Below are 20,539 nucleotides of genomic sequence, written 5' to 3'. Positions count from 1 at the left end.
GTTTCTGCTTGATGTGATTTGGGGAGATTGTGGGGAGGATGAAAGAATCCCCCCCACCCCGACAACACAATTTATCCCAGGAATGGGCAAGTAAATGAGATTAGGAAACCTTAAAATGCCTGGTAATTTAAAGTAACTTAAAAATGTATACTTAAATTCATAGCAAAACCAGGACCACAAAGAGCTCTAACAACCTACTTATTGTGAGTTGCAGTTTCTCTAAACAGATTCCAGAAAATGACAAGATAGGCTGCCATCTATAACATAATATTATATGAAATGTATCATTACCAATGGTCAATGCTTGTTTACAGAGTGATGCCCGACAGTGGAATTATAGAGCACCACATGAAGTATACAGAACAAAATTGTGGAGATGAGAGAAGAGTGGATATTGGTCCATACTGCTCACAAGAGCCAATTATTCCCATCTCTTTTCAATTCCCATTCAGCAATGTCAGGTTGGTGGCTTGAACACGACCAAGATGTGAGAATTTACACATTAGAAATGCTATTATTAGGATTAGTTTTCTTCTTTTTTTCTTTTTCCTTTATGGAATGCCAGTTTTTACACATTTACCATCATAACACCGAGTAAAAGTGACTTCCTTTTTTTACAAACTTGACTCTAAATAATATTCCTTAGTGTTTCAAGTTCTTGGTTTTATTTTAATTTTACACACAGTAGTTAGGATGAAATCATTCAATCCTGTTAATTCAACTACTGTCTCTATGCTGATGATTCCCAAATCTGTTATCTTAAAATATGCCTGTTAGCTTAGGACTAACCTTCACATACACTTTTCACTAGACATATTTTTTTTAATGAATTCACCCGTCACAAAGGAGTCCTCTATTCTGAGCCATGCCAAAGATGAATTTTTGTTTTCCTGGGAGAGACAATTCAGTCAATCAGCCCTCACTGTTTTATGGGGATCCTATGGGAGCATTTCTTGTGACATCCCAGCATCATCCTATGGGACCCACTTAGTCCCTGAGGAGGAACTCTGAAGATTTCCCTTTGAATGAACCCTGATAGCAAAACTCAGGACAATAATCAGAAGCACCTCAGCTTTAGGGGCTTTGAGCACAGGTATAGGACCCAGAGTTTAGGCAGATTAATTTGGCCAGGTTTCGTTGTGGAGAAGTTTACTGGATGGACAATTAGTTTATCTGCCTTTGAGAAGAGCTGAGGAAGCAGAATGAAAAGAATGAAGATATCATGGAGGGAGAAAAAACATTTTAGCATCTATGGGTCCCTCATAACCTAAAAGGAGTTTTGAGTAGCCTTTGTGGGTGGCATAAAGACATACTAGACATATAATGTCTAGCAGTTATTCTATGCTAGGTGCTTGTCTAAAAAGTTTATATTATTCTGAAAACATGCATTAATTGTTAATTCATTTAAATTTGTTCATGTCCCCATAAAACAAGACAAGCACTACATTATACTGCAGGCAAATAAAACACAGAGAGGTTGTTAACTTGCCCCCTGTGACACAGCTAGGAGGTATTGACAGCTGAAAAGATATTCATGGGTATAACCTCATAAATCTCAAAGTCAACATGTTATTAATCCAACTGCATTATTTTCCTCTCTACTCTTCTCTTCCTGCCCAAAACTACTCCTTCTTCCTCCATTTGTGGCGAGAAATCTGGAAGTCACCACTGATTACTTCATTACTTCATTAATTACTTCTTTTTATATCATCCAGTGACTGAATACTGCCTTTCTCATCTCCTTAACATCTCCCATCTGCTATTCAATCTACGTTCATCACCTCTTCCTTGGCTAAGAGTCCTCAGCACTTCACTCTTACAACTGTAACTTCTACCTTGGCTTCTTTTCTTGACTCTAGTCTAGCTCCCTTCTAATCCATTGTCTATACAAAGGGCAGGATGTTCTTTGAAAAGTTCATAGTATCACTCCCTTATTTAAATAAGGGATTTTAAATAAATAAATAAATCCCTTATTTAAAATCAGTGGCTCAGTATTCATGATAAAGATGAATCTCATGATACTACACAGAAAGCTTATCATGAGCAGATACCTAGCACCTTTGTCTCCTATGCACAGGAGCCACACTGGATCCAGACTCCTAGAATGTAGCCCATCTCCTTTCTGAAGTTGGTGCCTTCCTCCTCAATGCCGCTTGCTCTGCCTGGGACAAACTGTATCCACTTAGCTGCCCACCCACCAACCTCTTCTTATCTGGCTACTTCCTAGACTTCTTTTAAAACTCACATGACCAACCCACCCTCCCCTAATATTCTCTCTACTCCACTTTTCAATGAGGTCCCCCTTGTGAAGGCTCCAGATGCATCCCAGAATTACTACCACCACAGGTAGTAATTCTACCTGTGGATTACACCACAGAGGATTACACCACCACAATTTAATCATCTGCTTATTTGTCTGTATTTTCTAGTAGTCTATACACTCTGAGAAGCATTAACTTTTATCTTCATAACCCTGTGATAGAACTAACATGTGCTCAATAAATGCTTACAGAGCAAGGACTAAAAAAAATCTGCCTCTAAATAAGTAAGTGCTCAGTATTCTTTCTAGTTAGAGAGGTGGTACAGTACAGTACAAGCATCACTTTGCATGCTGTGCAGGACCGCATAAATGACCGTGCAAACTGAAACCTAGTATTGATCTTTTTTTTTTTAAGATTTTATTTATATACTTTTTAAGAGAGGAGTAGGGAGGAAGGAGGAGTTGGAGAGAAATATCAATGTGTGGTTGCCTCTCATGCATCCCCTACTGGGGACCTGGCTCACAACCCAGGCATGTGCCCTGACTAGGAATTGAACCAGCAACCCTTTGGCTCACAGGCTGGCACTCAATCCACTGAGCCACAGTAGCCAGGGCTGAAACCTACTAATGATCTTAATAATCAATGGGAAAATAATGATTGTTCTGTGACTTTTAAAAATTTCGTTGAAATATTAAAAACTTACTGTTGGTAATAAATGAATAAGTATATTATAAAGCCCTAACTGGTGTGACTCAGTTGGTTGGGCATCATCTCGCAAAGTGAAAGGTCACCAGTTTCGATTACCGGTCAGGGCACATGCCTGGGTTGTGGGTTTGGCCCAGTCGACGCATGTAGGAGAAGCAACTGGTCAGTGTTTCTTGCCCTCCCCCTCTCTCTAAAAGTAAATAAAAAATATTTTTAAAAAGAATATTAAAAAGCTGTAAACCTATTATTTATTTAGTATACTGTAACTTAAAACATTAGAAACAAAGAAAATTCAAGTGTTCCCTTTTTTAAAAATTATCAAGATTACTTGCCTTGTTTATCATAAAATATATATGTATCAAGCACCTTTTCTATGCTTTGACAAATTATCATACTCCGTTGTACTTTCATGTCACACATTATCTGAGAATTGCTTCCTATAAAACATCTTCAACTTTTTATTCACACTTGCCTCACTTCCATCAATAAATTCATCATCACTGAGTTTGTCTGACTGCGCAGCTTGAGTCTCTCAGACAGCATCTACATTCCCACCTCTTCTGTAACTTGTCATGTTAGATGTGAATTTTACTTAGTTATCACTTTTGTTTCTTGATGCATTTTCATCTTTTGAGGCCAATTCCCTCTTTTAATTATCCACTTCTACCATGTGAGTTTGCCTCTGGGAAACAAAAAGGCTGTACAATCACTCTGCTGTCTGTGTGTGAACTGATAACACATGCAGTGAGCAACCACCAATGGACTCAGAAGAGACATATTTGGTCACAGATCACGTGCATATGTTATTTTCAGAGTGATCTATAGACTGAAGAGCTAGCATCTGAGTTAGTAGTTTATGTAATTATGGCAAATATATTGTGGCAAATGAAATCGGAACCGTGCTGTTTGGGAACAGGTATATTTACTGAACTGTGGCAACTGAAATTCAGGCATATCAAAACCATGCACAGAAAGGTCAGTAAAGTACAAATCTGAAGCCAGATCAAGATATAAAGCCCAATTCTACCACTTACTACTTATATGACATTAGGTAAGTCATTTGATCTTTCTGGGCTTCAGTTTTTCTATCCTTAAAAGGGAGATAATAGTATAAAGCTCACAGAATTATTGTGAGGACTAAATATGAGGTCTGTCCAGAAAGTATCCAGCCACATAATATGAAAAATAAAGACTTTTATTGAAGAAGATACAAAAAACACTGTACATAGGACAATGACACCTCCAGTCCCCTTCAAAGTAGGTACCTTGGGACTTCACACAGTTCTCCCAATCACCATCAGATTCCCTGTCGTATTTTCCTGAATCTCATCTATGGTCTGAAATCTTTTCCCTTTCAAAGGTGATTTCAGTTTTAGGAAAAGCCAGAAGCTGCAAAACACCAAATCTGGGCTATAGGAGGACTGAGTCACCTGGATGATTTGATGTTTCAACAAAAAACTGCATGAGACGTGATGCATGAGTGGGTGCGTTGTCATGATGAAGCTGCCAATCCCCAGCTGCCCAGAGCTGTGGCCTTGTGAATCATCCAAATAGTTTCTGTGGAAGAATATTCAAGCTTCATCCAAAATTTGATGAAGATTCATTGCTCTACTTGCTCAGTCATTTTGAATGCGACAGCCACACAGTACACATGCTCACTCAATGCTACTACTGCCCCCACTGACTAGTCATCACTGTTCATGCATGAGTATTCCAGTCCACTCTCCTTGGCTCCCAGGTTACATTAATGTCATGCAAACCGTTCTTGTTATATTAACAATGGCTGGACTTTTGCTGGACAGACATTTTATATGTAGAATGTTTCTGACCCTTACTGAACACTGTGAATATTTTAGTTATTACTACACAACTGCTACTATAAATAATACTTATACTATATTGTCCATACCCACACTGTCTAATAAGGTAGCTCTAGCCACATGGGGCTATTTCAATTATATTAACTAAAATTAATAAAAATTAAAAATTCAATTCTTCAGCAACACTAGCCGCATTTTAAATGCTCAATGGCTACATTTCCATCATTGCAGAAGTTCTATTGGCCAACACTGTTCTATACTCTTGAAATAGGTAAGAAAATAGAGTTGGATAAATGAATTTGATATAAACATTACTTCATCACTGCCTTGAAATCAAGAAGAAATTATTATGTTAAAAGGTAAATCTGAGAAATACGTCAGTGAAAACAAAAGAATGTCAATGAAAGGCTTAAGTACTGATGAATTCTGAACAAAATGGACTAAGTTTCTTACAGTTAACATTATCCATAAATTTTAATTTACAGGCCTGGCTGGTGTAGCTCAGTGGATTGAGCATGGGCCTGTGAAGCAAAGGGGTTGTGGGTTCAATTCCCAGTCAGGGCACATGCCTGGGTTGTGAGCTAGGTCCCCAGTAGGGAGCATGTGAGAGGCAACCACACATTAATGTTTCTCTCCCTCTCTTTCTCCTTCCCTTCCCCTCTCTACAAATAAGTAAAAATATTTTTTTAAATTTAATTTATAGTAAAAAAGGTTGCCCAAATTTTTAAAACTTTCATTTAAAATGACTTAAGAGCCCTGGCTGGTGTGACTCAGAGGGTTGAGGGCCAGCTAGCAAGCCAAAACATCACTGGTTTGATTCCAAGTCAGGACGCATGCCTGGGTTGCGGGCCAGGTCCCCTGTTGGGGGCATGTGAGAAGCAACTGATCATTGTTTCTCTCGCACGTTGATGTTTCTCTCCTTCTCTTTCTCCCCTCTTTCCCTTCTCTCTAAAAAATAAAGATCTTTGAAAAAAAAATAAATAAAATAATTCAAAGAAAATGAATATAAATTAGTTTAAAATTAAAGCATCAATAATAAACTAATCAAACTAAACTACATTTATATTAACCAATCCTTCCTTCCTTCTCAAAAGAAATAAAATTTTCCATGGTACTTTTATAACTTTTCTGATTCCCCAGTGGCACAATTTCTGAAGTGTTAGGTAACTCTGACACACTAGTCTGGACGGAGGTCATGCTTGCAGGACTGGAGCCACATCTCTTTCAGCTGTCTACCCTACACTGTACTGAGCAGGGTACTTCTAAACAATCAGTCTTAAATGAATGTTGCTCAAATTGAATTTGCAAAACCATATCATAAGGTAGTAAATACCAACATTTAGTTGATAAAACTGTTTCTTGAAAAAAAGGATTGTTACAAAGAAATATAAGGAAAAAGTTACACCAGAAAGTCTTAAAGGAGTCTCATAAAGAAATGACCATTTATGTCAAGGATGTCAAATTCATTTTCACTGGGGACCACATCAGCCTCATGGTTGCCTTCAAAGGGCCAAATGTAATTTTAGGGCTGTATAAATGTAACCACTCCTTAACCAGGGGCCAGGAGCTCAGCGCTGCCACCAGGTAGAAACAAGGTGCAGGGCCAGATTCAGCCCCTGGGCCTTGTGTTTGCCACCTGTGATTTATGTTACGCAGAACTTTATTCAAAAAAACAAACTTCAGTAGAAAGTCAGCATGACACATTTTAGAAAAGGTTCGTGGTTATAAAGGAATAGAAGTAAAATGATTTCTCTTACAAATTTATACCTCAAGTCCCAAGGGAGGATTTCCTGAACTACTACTTAAAAAAAATTATGTTAACACACTATGTTAAACCTAACAGTTGAAACAAATTCTAATCTTTTCAAAACCTTATCAAGTACCTATTATCTTTTACTGATAACAATGATATATTTACTATGTCAGTTTGTACATAAAAATTAGCTTCGAAAAGTTAATTAAAAAATCTCACTTTTTTCTTTACAGAATAGTTTAATGACAATTTCTATAGTAAAAACAACATCCCTGAGTAGAAAATATCCTTCCAAGACCTTAATATCTCTGATTATGCTAATATAAAAAGTTTTAGTAAATGTTTATTTGGGTTTAATTAAGAACATATTCATTGCAACCCAGTTGGTGATTTGGTTCTCATACAAAAACAAGGCAAAATCTCATAGCAAATAATAATATTGATAATAAAAACAACTAGAAGGACAAATATTTAAAGAGCTATCAAACTCATAAATTTAGGATGAAATCTAAGTACTAAAATTCTACTACCAAGGAAAGCCTATGTCAAATTAAAGCTTCCTTCTAGAAAATACTTTCTTATCAGAGAACCCTATCTTTATGAACAGATATTTACAAAAAAGCTCAATAAACTCTGGTCATGGAAATAAGTTAAGCTAGAAGTGCAAAAACTAACTTAACATCACAGTCTTGCATTCAAAGAAACACTAAAGATCCAATGTGATAGTTCTTAAATTTTTTAGTTATTCTTATTCTATGAGGAAATCATACACCATACTTATTTTAAAAAAAACAAGGAGATTCCTCTGGGCTTTATCACTCCTTGCCAAATGTTTACTATATGTGTTAAAAAGGATGACTTACTTTTAAGCCAGCCACTAATATTATAATAGGAAGTGGTTCACCTGATGAGTTTCTTCCAAATCAGGATTTTAAGTACCTGGGAGCTGCTATATAAGGAGAGGTGGACAGATTCTGAAATTTTGCATATGTCAGTTTCTCTTAGCCTACATTTAAAAAAAATGTTTCAGAGTTAGAAACACTCCTAAATAGGCAGCTGCCTTATATTCATTTTGGAAAAAAAGCCAGGTATAAATAAGTGACACTTAAGCAACTCTTAGTCTAGTAGTTGGTAATCTAGTAGTCTACTAGTGGTAGATATTTGAAGATGCTTTTTCGGGTTTTTGGTCAATAAAAATCCTGGCTACTGTCTCAGTGCTTTTGTCTTTGATGATGCTATTGATATACTGGTCTCTTTTATAGTGGCAAATTTTACTTATTAAGAAGTATATTGGTTTGTTTTCAAATTATGATTTCTTATAAATAAAATGCAAAAAAAACAACGAAAGAAAACCCAGGACATTTACTTTCAATGCTTTTTTTTTTTTTGTAAGTTGACCTCTTTTTCTTTACATTCTTTTTTTTTATTGTTGTTCAAGTACAATTCCCTCCATTTTCACTCCATCATGCCTCCCCACCCCAACCATCCCCGTCTCCCATGTTCGAACCCAAAAGGTTTTGTCCATAAGTCTTTCATACACGTTCCTTGATGCTCCCCCTCCCCCAATTATCCCCTATTATCCCTCTCCCTCCTTCTCTCTGGTTACTGTCAGATTGACCTGATCAAAACAAACAAGCAAGCAAAATACAATCAGACATTGAAATAAAGATCAATTTTTTTAAAGATTTTATTTATTTATTTTTAGAGGGGAAGGAAGGGAGAAAAAGAGGGAGAGAAACATCATTGTGTGGCTACCTCTCATGCACCCCCTGCTGGGGACCTGGCCTGCAACCTAAGCATGTGCCCTGACTGGGAATCCAACCCCACAACCCTTTGGTTCACTGGCCAGCGCTCAATCCACTGAGCCACACCAGCCAGGGCCATTTTCAATGTTTTTATTCCTCTTTATGTTCATTAAAGCATGAATATTTAGAAATAAATACTAAAATACAACTTACTACCTTGTTCTGTGAAACCAGATCCAATAACTATGTCAAAGCTTATTATAAAGTTCATAAAAAGTTTTGGGTAGTAGAATGAAACTCACGGTTCAGAACATTCTCCAGTTTTTGGGTCATGGAGCCTTCTACTTTTTCTGTTCCATCTGCTTCTAGCTTTTGATGGATGGCTAGAATAAAATGTCAAGTTAAAATTTAGGCTATTGAAATGAGTGGGAATAAATCACATCAAAGTGATGTATTTAAACAGCTTTTTAAAATGGTCACATTATTTTCATTGCTGGAAATAAGTACAAATGTGCAAAAAAAGCTCTTCATAAACTCAGCAAAGTAACCAGCAGACACCAGTCTAAATTATTCATAGTTTCACACTATTAAATTAGTACATTATAGCCATAATCATGTGATTCTCAATGTTAAGTTGTAAAAACTACTGAATTACAAAAAAAGTGAGATTCAAGTAAGTAATATCTTTGATATTTGGCCATAGGAAATTCATACTTATTTCACAGTTCACCATCTGCAAAACAGAAATACTTTTTGGAATCTATCCAACTAAAAATATTTAATTTCAGACTTGGTAAAATCCCTATTATTCACATTCTACTCATTCTATAATTATTTCACTGGAAGTTCCCAAGAAATAGCTAGTAACATTGACCAATGCATCAATTTGTGGATATACAAATTACACTGGAGAGTTTTTTGCTATTATTGATACAGGTCTACATAATTATTATAAAGATTGTTAGGAAATCAATAATTTACATTTTATTATTTTTAAATTTTTATTTATTGATTTTGGAGAAAGAGAGGAAGGGAGAGAGGGAGAAAGAGAGAAATACTGATTTGTTGTTCTGCTTATTAATGCACTCATTGGTTGATTCTTGTATATGACCTGATGGGGAAATGAACCCACAACCTTAGCATATCATGACAATGCTCTAACCAACTGAGATACTCAGCCAGGACTAATAATTTATATTTTAAAATTGTCTTACCCAGCAAAGAGGGAAGGTTTTAAATAGAGCAAATCAAGCTTAAGTGAAGCACTTAGGAAATTTGCAAAACAAAATGACCAAATACAATTTCAAATACAAATTTGCAATGTAATAAAAATAACAAAAATAGCAAGCCAAACATTAATTAAGCCATGACCATTAATTAAACACTGCTAGTTTCTAAAGCATATTGCTCTTCTAAGAGGCCAATAATGTATGTTGTAATATTATTTCTATTTCACAGAGGGAAAAACCATGGCTCAGTGCAATTAAATAAATTGACCAAAGTAACAAAGCCAATCCCAAAATCTGAACTCAAGCAGTCTGATCCCATAACAGAAAACTTCACCCCATACTACCCATACTGCATGGGTAAGCAGCATCAATTGTCTAAGCCTGTTTTCACACCTGTAAAATGAAAATAATAGACTTACTATGTCACCTGGGACCTGTGTTCAGTTGCAAATAAAAGGACCTCTCTCAAAAATAGTAGCTGCTAAAACACCCAGAATTTTATTCTTTCACATAATTTGCTCTTGCAAAAATTCAAATACAAGATGTGTAACTCCACAGACTTTATAACCAATACGCTGAAATTAACATCACTTTTATGTTAGCTATTCTCATTCAAATAGGGCGTCAAACTTTTTGCTAAAAGGAACTCACTGGTTCTGCCTCAACTCCGCCAGCCATGGGTGGCAGATTTCTGAGGAAAGAAAAATCTAAGGAAGAAAAAAGTGTATTTCTTTAATAAATTACTATTTGTTTCCCTTGAATCACTGGTTAGAAAATTCTGGATCAAATTCAGTGCTTAAATGCAGTATAAAAATATTCTCAATGTGTGATACATCTATTTCTCTGCTTCTTTTAATTACTTTCTAATCCTGATCTTGTTATTATTTTAATATACTTCTTTTGGTAAAGCAACCTCTAATTTTGTTTGAAATTCTAAAATAGACCGCTTCTCTGTTGAAGAAACACATTCATTGAAAAATACATTTGGGAAAAAAATCAGCCACCATATTATTTGTTGCCTTGTTTGACTCTGGAATAAAAAAAAAAGTTATTTCTTTAATGTTTCAAATTTGGATCACGTGATAATTATAACAAAATATTTGCAAATATCAATGACTAAACTTAACTTGCACATAAGTTAAATAGAAAAAAATTTCTCTGTCTTGAAGGAGACAAAAATGCCCAAATATTAAAAAGCAGAACTAGAAAGACTTCCGTGTTTAACACAAATAAATCTGCTCACTCTATTTATTTAAATGTTGCTGTGATTTTCTGAAAGTCTTGGTTGCAAAAAAACACTTAACACTCATTGTATTTTACTAAGCAGACACTACATGTAGTTTTGTCCATGGCATTAAGACATCTTACAGTAGCCCTGCTTCAAATGTTACTTTTCTAAGTCAAAATAGCATTAAGGGAAATCATGCTTCCACATTTTCAATTGCTAACAAAACCCATTACTGAGCAACAGGTCAAGATGGGGTGAGCCTAGCTCCTTGAACTCAGTTTACAGCCCTTTTCTCCTGACAAAGCAGCTTCTGCCAACCATCTCCACCACAGCAGAGCTAGTCAAGTTGTCAGCCAAGCATGAGGACCAAGAGACACAGGGAACTTATAAAGGCAATCCTTTTTACCAGAAAATTAAACCGAATAACCAGTGTCTGGTTCACCTGAACTTTTATTGTCTCTGGAAACACTTTTAAATAATATAACTCAGTAAGTAATTTGGTTCATGATCAAAGGTTGGTTACTGTTTCTAATCTATTGAAACTTGAAGCAATTGTACACTATAAACTTGTATCTTGGAAACAAAAAAATTAAGTATATAAAAGTTCTACTCAAAAAATTCAGTTATAGAAAGACTGCCTATTTATTCACTGAAATTACTTGACTTTTTAAACTCTGTAGTAAAATGCAGGCATCAAATGTGCCAATTTAATCAAAAATATCATATTTGTCCTTGCATTTATATAAGCCATTATGAAATGAGGCACTAGGAAATGATGTGTGTGTGTGTGCGTGTGGGCAACATCTGTCAGGACTCAGTGAAGTCGCACTGTGATGTGTACACTCCAACCACTACGTCACTGCTGGCCTGTGTGACATGACAACACTCAAACTCAGTCAGAAACTGACAAACCCTTTCTACAAAGAACCAGACAGTAAATATTTAAGGCTTTGTTGGTCACATAGGGCCTCTATACAATGTTTTTCTTCTCCCATTTTTTCTTTTTTTTAAAAACAACCCTTGAAAAACAGCCATATTTAGTTCCTAGGCCTGTACAAGTATAGGTTGAGGCCTAATTTGGACCATGTGCAAACCTCTGAGCATAATACTTACTAATAGAAAAAACTATGAAAGGTTAGGGCAAAATGTACTAATAATTTAAATTTAAGAAGAGCTTTTCAAACACTTAGTTTCTACCTCTTATTCTACCAATTTTTTATAAGTGGCTAAACACATAAATTATTAATATATAAATATCAAACATATTTAAATTGTTTAGGTAATCTGTGAATCCTTTCCATCACCAGTTACATTGGAAAAAATAAATAATAATAAATACAACTGCAACTACTACATAGAAGACTAAGAGGGAAAAAGGATTCTCACTTACATAACTGGATTTTATATAACCATTTATCTACCTACATTATCTTCATACATTAATATTGGGTTGGCCAAAAAATTCATTTAATTTTTCCCATGCAATGGCTCTAGTAATGCTTAGTTGTCTTTAACTTCAATGAAAACAATTTTGTTAGATTGCATTATGACAGCTGTCATTCTCAGCATGCATTAAAAAATTATCAAAATTGCTGAATTTTTATGCAGCCATTTTAATATTGAAAATGGAAGATGATACACAACTTTTTTGGAGTATTATGCTTTATTATTTCAAGAAATATAAAAATGCAACTGACACAAAAAGAGATAAGCACAGTGTATGAAGAAGGTGCTATAACTGATCAAATGTGTCCAAAGTGATTTGACAAGTTTCTTGGTACTGATTACATTTTGCCTCACAATAAACAGTTCTTTGCTGTGAGGCTGACTTATGCTTTGGAGGATATTCAGCAACTGTCCTGGCCTCTACCCACTAGAAGCCAAGTGGGAGACAGCCAACATACTCAAAATATCCAAATCAATAAAGTTATAGGTGAAAATGAAAAAAGTGTGTTGTATTTTACAGAAAAAAAACTAAATGACTTATTGGCCAACACAAAAGATAGTAACAGAATGTGCCAAAAACCTCAATATGGCTCACATCACCTGGAGTAGCAGCAATAAAAGTAACAAGGAAGGGAAGACCAACCATGTATTGAATAACATGTGTTTAGTTACTTTGCTTTGGCCTCTTTATTCTGGAATTTTTAGTATATTATAAAAAGAAATAATTCACACAGTTGGCCCATAGCTGTCCCCAAAGAGTAGTGATAATGTTGGACTTGCCACTAAAAAACAAATGACAGTACAGGTGACAAGTTTAAGAAGCAGTCAGGGACTGGTAACTGAAATAAAGGTAAAAATCAATGGCACGGAGGAAGTTGGAAGACCTTTAATTATAGGGAACTGGTCACCGTGGCAGTGGTGAATGTAGCTCAGCCCTGGTTCAGAAAAAAGACAGGCACGAGGCGGCACACAGGAGCCAGGCCCACAGATAGGCTTTCCCATGGGGAACCAGGCCTGCATTATACCTAGGCCTCTTTGAGGCTTGCCTCTGCCAAGACTCCCTCACCCTGAGTTAAGGTAGCAAATGTTTAATGCGAATCTTTGAAGTAACTTCCTAAAGTCTGTGCTAAACCTCCGGAGGAGGAGGAGGAGGAGGAGAAGGAGGAGGAGTGGTGTAACCAATTCAACCACTTTTTTCCCTTGCATTTGCAACATGTTTTTCTTTGTTATTGGAAAGTAGTAATCAGCAACATCCTTTTCTTTGTTATCTGTAAAAGGTAATCACCTAAAGCAAACCTAGCATAATGAATGAGAAACTTTGTTGTTGTAATGCTCCCAGAAAGCAATAAAAGCCTTTCCAGACAAGGGTCCAGGTGCTCTCTCACTCAGAGTTCTGCCATGCTGTCCCTTTTCTCCACCAGACTTCTGCAGTTCATGTGAATTTGTTCGTAGCACCCACAACACCACGGACACCAACGGCCGGAGTCCACATCATCTAATGTTATAAAGAAGCTCCACAAATACCACCATGCCCAGGGAGAACTGCTGTGAGGATGAGCTGGCAAGAAACCATGGCTCATGAAGACTTCAAGGGAGTGGAAGAGTATGGCAGAGTGACAAGCCATGGAAAAGTGAAGTATGATACTGGGAATATTTTTTTTAGGATATAGTAATGAAAAAACTATACTAAACACACTGAGATTAGCATGGGCAGATTAGTTATGCCAGAAAAACTTATGAATTTTTTTAAATTATTATCCTTATTGTTCTTCAAGTACAGTTGTCTCCATTTTCCTCCCACCCCTCTCTCTAGCCTGACCCACCCCCCACTTCCCACTCTCAATGCTAACCCCCTCTGGCTTTATCCATGGATGCTTTATACATGTTCTGTGACAGCCCTTTCCTTTCTTTCCCCCGTTACCCCTCCTACCCCTACCCATTCTGGTTACTCATGGTTTGTCCTTTATTTCAATGTCTCTGGTTGTATTTTGCTTGCTTGTTTATTTTGTTGATTAGGTTATACTTATAGGTGAGATCATACGGTGTTGGGAACCGCCCTGCCTGGTTTCAGAGGCTGTAACCCCTCATGGTTAAGGCTGAGTCAGAGTTGGGATCATAAGCCACTAAGGAGACAAAGCTTGTCTCCCTGGCAGGTGTACCACCTCTGCCCACTTCACCCTGCTTGGCCCTGAGCTTGGCCAGTTAGCCAATGACAGGTAAGAATCCTCAAGGGAGGATCAACCTAAGACAGGTTCTGGTCACGGAAGAGGCCCGCAGGGAAGGACTCGGGGGGCTGTAGGAAAAGGGGGTGATGGATCCTCGCCCCTCGGCTTTGAAATAGCCTGAGTCTTCATTCTGTCCGCAAGAAGTCTCCTAATCTCTTGGCTGCCTTACTTCCCTTGCCTAACTTAAGCCGGAAGCAATAACAGAAGGCAGTGCAGTCCTCTGCTGGGAGGGGCAGATTCCCTGGGGAATCAGGCCTAACAAAAATACATACATTCCTGTGAAACCTACTTAATTTGTACCCTCAGTTTAAGAGATAAGGGTCCAGACCTGGGATGAGTCTGGCGCCTAAAGTTTTATGGCCCTCTAACTAATTGGCTGTAACTCAGAAGAAGCCCTCAGAGTTCTCTGTAAATCTTGTATTGTTTAACCCTTACTGGCTGACAATGATTGATGAGCTTTATCTGTATTCCTATGTGAATGAACCTAATAAAAGCCCCTAGAGAGAGAGGCTCGGGGCCCTTCTCCCCTTGAGAGAAACGGCCACCTTTCCTCCCCAAGCAGATCATGTCTTGGTAGTCTTTTTCTTCGTCCATGGCAGAACTGGGGGGGGGGGCTGCGTTAAAGCCCCCCGACAATACGGTATTTGTCTTTCACTGCCTGGCTTATTTCACTTAGCATAATGCTCTCCAGTTCCACCCATGTTGTCCCAAAGGATAGGAAATCCTTCTTTCTTTCAGCTGCATAGTATTGCACTGTATAAATGTACCAGTTTTTTGATCCACTCATTTACTGATGGGTACTCAGATTGCTTGCAGCACTTGCCTATTGTAAATTGTGCTGCTATGAACATCTGGTAGCTTAGGTTTTTTGGATTGGTGTTACAGGATTCTTAGGGTATAATCCCAGCAGTGGAATTACCGAGTCAAAAGTAGTTCCATTTTTAGATTTTTGAGGAAATTCCATACTGTTTTCCAAAATGGTTACACCAGTCTGCATCCTCTGCAATAGTGTACTAAGGTTTTAAGATTTAAACCTTAAACTAAGGTTCAAGATTTCTCCAAAATCTCATCAGACCTTGTTGTTTGTTGATTTATGATAGTCATCCTCACCATTGTGAAGTGGTATCTCATTGTGGTTTTAATTTCCATCTCTCTGATGGCTTGTGATGCTGAGCATCCGTTCATATGTCTCTGGGCCCTCCATATGTCCTCCTAAGAAAAGTGCCTGTTTAGGTCGTTTGCCCATTTAATTGGATTGTCTGTCTTCCTGTTGTGGAGTCATGTGAGTTCCATACATATTTTGGAGACCAAACCCTTGTCCAAGGTACCATTGGCAAATATATTTTCCCATACAGTTGGTAGCCTTTTCACTTTGCTGCTGTTTTCGTTAGCTGTGCAGAAGCTTTTTATTTTGATGTACTCCCATTTGTTTATTCTTTCCTTTATATCCCTTGCTCTAGAGAACATACAGGTGAAAATATGGCTGCATGGAATATCTGAGATCTTCCTCCCTATGCTCTTCTCTGGAACATTTATGGTGTCACGACTTATATTTAAGTCTTTTATCCATCTTGCATTTATTTTTATGTATGATGTACGTTGGTGGTCAAGTTTCATTTTTTTGCACATAGCTGTCCAGGTCTCCCAACAGTATTTCTTGAAGAGGCTGTTTTTACTCCATTTTATGTTCCTGCGTCCTTTTTTGAGTATTAATTGACCATGGAGACATGGGTTTATTTCCAGGCTCTCTATTCTGTTCCATTGATCTGTGTGTCTATTCTTATGCCAGTACCAGACTGCTTTGATTACTGTGGCCTTGTAATACAGTTTAATATCAGGTATTGTAATCCCTCCTACTTTGTTCTTCTTTCTCAAAATTGGTGCAGATATTTGGGATTGTTTATGGTTCCATATAAATTTATGATTTGTTCTATATCAATGAATATGTCATTGGTATTTTAATAGGGATTGTGTTGAATCTATAAATTGCTTTGGGTAGTATGGACATTTTGATGATGTTAATTTTTCCAGTCCATAAACATGGTATATGCTTCCATTTGTTTATGTCTTCCTTAATCTCTTTCTTCAGTGTTCTATAGTTTTCTGAGTACAAGTGCTTTACCTCCTTGGTGAGGTTTATTCCTAGGTACTTTACTTTTATTGTTGCCATAGCAAATGGGATTTTTTTCGTGATTTCTGTTGCTGATATTTCATTGTTGGTGTACAAAAATGCCTTCAGTCTCTGAATCTTGACTTTGTATCCTGCTGTTTTGCAAAATTCATTTATTAGGTCAAACAGTTTTTTGCTGGAGTCTATAGGGCTTTCTATGTATACTGCGAACTAGGCATCTGCGAACAATGACAGTTTCCTCATTTCCCATTTGTTTGGATTTTCTTTCCTTTTCTTGAATGATTGCTATTGGAAAAGAGTTCCCATATATGCTGAATAGAAGCAGTGAAAGCCAACATCCTCGTCTTGTTCCTGATCTTAGTGGGAAAGCTTTTAGTTTTTCCCTATTAAATATGATGTTGGCTGTAGGTTCCTCATATATGGCCTTTATTGTGTTGAGATATGCTCCCTCTACTTCTACTTTTCTGAGGATTTTTATCATAAGTGGATGGTGTACCTTATCCAATGCTTTTTCTGCATTTATTGATATGATCATGTGATTTTTGTCTTTCCTTTTATGTGATGTATTGTTTATTGATTTGTGAATATTGTATCATCTTTGCATCCCTGGTATGAATGTCACTTGATCATGGTGTATGATCTTCATAATGTATTGCTGGATGCAGTTAGCCAATGTTTTGATGAGGATTTTAGTGTCTGTGTTCATCAGGGATATTGGCATGTAGTTTTCTTTCTTTGTTATGTCTTTTTGTGGTTTTAGGATTAGGATGATGTTGGGTTCATAAAAAGAGTTTGGGATACTCTTAAAAAGAATTGCTGGCTTCCCTCTTTTGGGATTTTTGGAATAGTATGAGAAGGATAGGGGTGTGCACGTCCTTAAATGTTTTGTACGATTCTCCTGTAAAAACACCTGGTCCAGGGCTTTTGTGTGCTGGGAGTTTTGATTACTGCTTCAACTTTACCAGCTGTCACCAGCCTGTTCAGGCTTTCTGCCTTTTTTTTTTTTTTTTAATTATTTTATTGTTGTTCAATTACAGTTGTCTGCATTTTCTCCCCACCTCTCCCATTAACCCCAGCCAAACCCACCTCCCTCCCTTGCTTCCACCCTCCCCCTTGCTTCTTGATTCAGTTTTGGAAGATTATATGTTTCTAGAAATTTGTCGATTTCACCCTGGTTTTCAAATTTCTTGGCATTTAGTTCTTCATAATTCCTTATAATCCTTTGTATTTCTGTGGTATCAGTTGTAATCTCTCCTCTTTCATTTCTGATTTCATTTATTTGGGTCCACTCTCTTTTTTTCTTGATGAGTCTGCTTAAAGGCTTGTCAGTTTTGTTTATCTTTTCAAAGAACCAGCTCCAGGATTTATTGATCCATTGCACTGCAGTCTCTATGTCATTTAATTCTGCTCTAATTTTAATTATTTATTTCCTTTTGCTCACTTTGAGCTTTGTTGCTGTTCTTCCAGTTCTTGTAAGTGTAGGGTTAGGCTGTTTGAAATGTTTCTATGATTTTTATGTAGGCTTGTATCGCTATGAACTTCCCTCTCAGTAGTGCCTTTGCTGTGTCCCGTATGGTTTGGACAGTTGTGTATTCATTTAAATTTGTTTCCATAATTTTTGATTTCTTCCTTGATCTCATTCTTAACCCGTTCATTGTTTAATAGCATGCTATTCAATATCCACGAATTTGAATGTTTTTGAGATTTTCCTTCAGGTTGGTTTTTATTTTCAGGCCCTTGTGGTCCAAGAAAATAACTGATACAATTTCAATTTTCTTGAACTTGTTGAGGTTTGTTTTGTGTCCTCTTATGTGGTCCATCTTTGAAACTGTTCCATGTGTACTTGAAAAGAATGTGTGTATATATATATATATATATATATATATAGAGAGAGAGAGAGAGAGAGAGAGAGAGAGAGAGAGAGAGAGAGTCCATTTTATCTATGGCATTGTTCAATGCCACAATACCCTTGATGAAATTTTGTTTGGAAGATCTATCCATTGTTGACAGTGGGGTATTAAAATCCCTTAGTATAACTGTGTGACTGTCTATATCTTTCTTGCAGTTCTCCACATTTTTCCTTATATACTTGGGTGCTTCTATGTTGACTGCATTTGTATTTATGATGTTTATGTCTTTTTGATGGATCTTTCCCTTGATTATAATGAAGTATCCTTCTGTCTCTTTTTTACAGCCTTTGTTTTGAAGTCTATTTTGTCTGATGTAAGTATTGCTACACCAGCTTTTTCCCTGTCCATTTGCTTGGAATATTTTTTTCCAACCCTTCACTTTCAGTCTGTGTAGGTCTTTTGTTCTGAGGTGGGTCTCTTGTTGACAGCCTAATATGTGAGTCAAGTTTTCTTATCCTTTCAGGTATTCTATGTGTTTTTATTGGAGCATTTAATCCATTTACATTTAAGGTTATTACTGATAGGTACTTATTCTCCACCAATCTCCCCGCATTGTACCTGTGTTCCTCTCTCACTCTTTTCCTCTTCTTAAAGTAGTCCCTTTAGCATATCTTGCAGTGCTGGTTTGGTGGAGGTGTATTCTTTCAGCCTTATTTTGTTTGGGAAACTCCTTATTTGGCCTTCCATTTTAATGACAGCCCTGCTGGGTAGCGTAGTCTTTGTTGCAGTCCTTTGCTTTTCATTACTTGGAATATTTCTTGCTATTCCCTCTGGCTTATAGTGTTTCTGTTAAGAAATCAGCTTCTATCCTTATAGAAGCTTCCTTGTATATAACTGTGTCTCCTCACTGTCTTTAAAATTTGGCATTTTAGTATGATGTGTCTTGGAATAGGCCTCTTTAGGTCATCTTGATTGGGACCCTCTGTGCTTCCTAAACTTGAATGGCTTTTTCCCTCTCCAGATTCAGGAAGTTTTCTGTCATTATTTTTTCAAACAGGGTTTCTATTCCTTGCTCCTTTTCTTCTCCTTCTGGTATTCCTGTTATTCAAATGTTGTTGCATTTCATGTTGTCTTGCAGTTCCCTTAAGCTATCTTCATATTTTGGGGGTCTTTTTTCATGCCGCTCCTCTGGGTATTTTTTCTACCTTGTCTTCCAGCTCACTAATTCGTTTTTCTGCTTCCTCCAGCTTGCTTGTATTTCCTCCTTATGTACTTTTATTTCAGATATTTTGTTCTTGATTTTTTCCTGGTTCTTGTTTATAGTTTCTATTTCCTTGTCCATACTGTTGTACTTCCCACTCAGCTCCTTGTAGTTGTGTGTGAGTTCCCTGAGCATCCTTATCATCATTCTTTTGACTTCTATATCTGATAGTTTGCTTGCCTCCATTTCATTTAGTTATTTTACTGGGGAATCTTCCACTCCTTTAGATTGAGTGTTCTTTCTTTGTCTTACCATTTAGGTGACTCTGTTTGTTTCTATGATTCCAGATGCTCTGCTTTGCCAGCTGTCTTTGTAGGAAGAAGTTCTGTGGTAGGAGTTTTGTGGGACTCAGTGGTGTGGTTTCTTTGATCTGCTTGTTGGGATGCTCTAGGGTTGCCCTTTCTTCCATTTGTCTGGGCTGGCATGTTATATTTGGGTTTTACCAATAGGTGGCTCCTTTGTTGGGGTGTTCTCCCCCCTCTGGTAGGTTTAGTGGTAGTCACAACTCCCATCTTGTGTTTTATGCTAAGGTGTTGGTAAACAAACCAGTATTACCAGCCAACCAAACCTACACCAGCAAAAATAACCCCCCTACCACATCAGCAGTCTCAACCGCAATTGAACTAAGATTAATAAATATCAAGAGAGATTGTGGATATTATAAGATATGACAAAGGGAATATGAGATGAGGAAAAGAGGAAAATGTTATTGTGTGCTAAGGAGAAGAATTGATAAAACATGGGATAGATCCAAGGTGAAGAAAGGGAGAGAGCAAAATTTAAATGTAAGTAAAACACTAAAGAGCAATGGCAACAATGAGGTAAGAAGAGAGATGAGTATACTATGAGGTTTGAAGTAAGACTGAAAAGATATCGGACCAACAG

General features: G+C 37.0%; 1 protein-coding gene across 9 annotated transcripts in view; it reads right to left on the bottom strand.

Annotated features, from left to right (window-relative positions):
* EXOC2 (exocyst complex component 2) overlaps positions 1-20,539 on the bottom strand; it is a 254,795-nt gene that overhangs the window by 139,071 nt on the left and 95,185 nt on the right. For all 9 annotated transcript variants that reach the window (XM_045189117.2, XM_045189121.2, XM_045189122.2 and 6 more), the window contains one exon: positions 8,587-8,667. In XM_045189117.2, coding sequence (XP_045045052.1) covers positions 8,587-8,667 — 81 coding nt within the window. The remainder of the gene's footprint in view (positions 1-8,586; positions 8,668-20,539) is intronic.

Source organism: Desmodus rotundus, chromosome 3 (assembly GCF_022682495.2).
Source record: "Desmodus rotundus isolate HL8 chromosome 3, HLdesRot8A.1, whole genome shotgun sequence".
Taxonomy (NCBI): Eukaryota; Metazoa; Chordata; class Mammalia; order Chiroptera; family Phyllostomidae; genus Desmodus; species Desmodus rotundus.
This window is presented reverse-complemented; position numbering and strand designations above follow the sequence as displayed.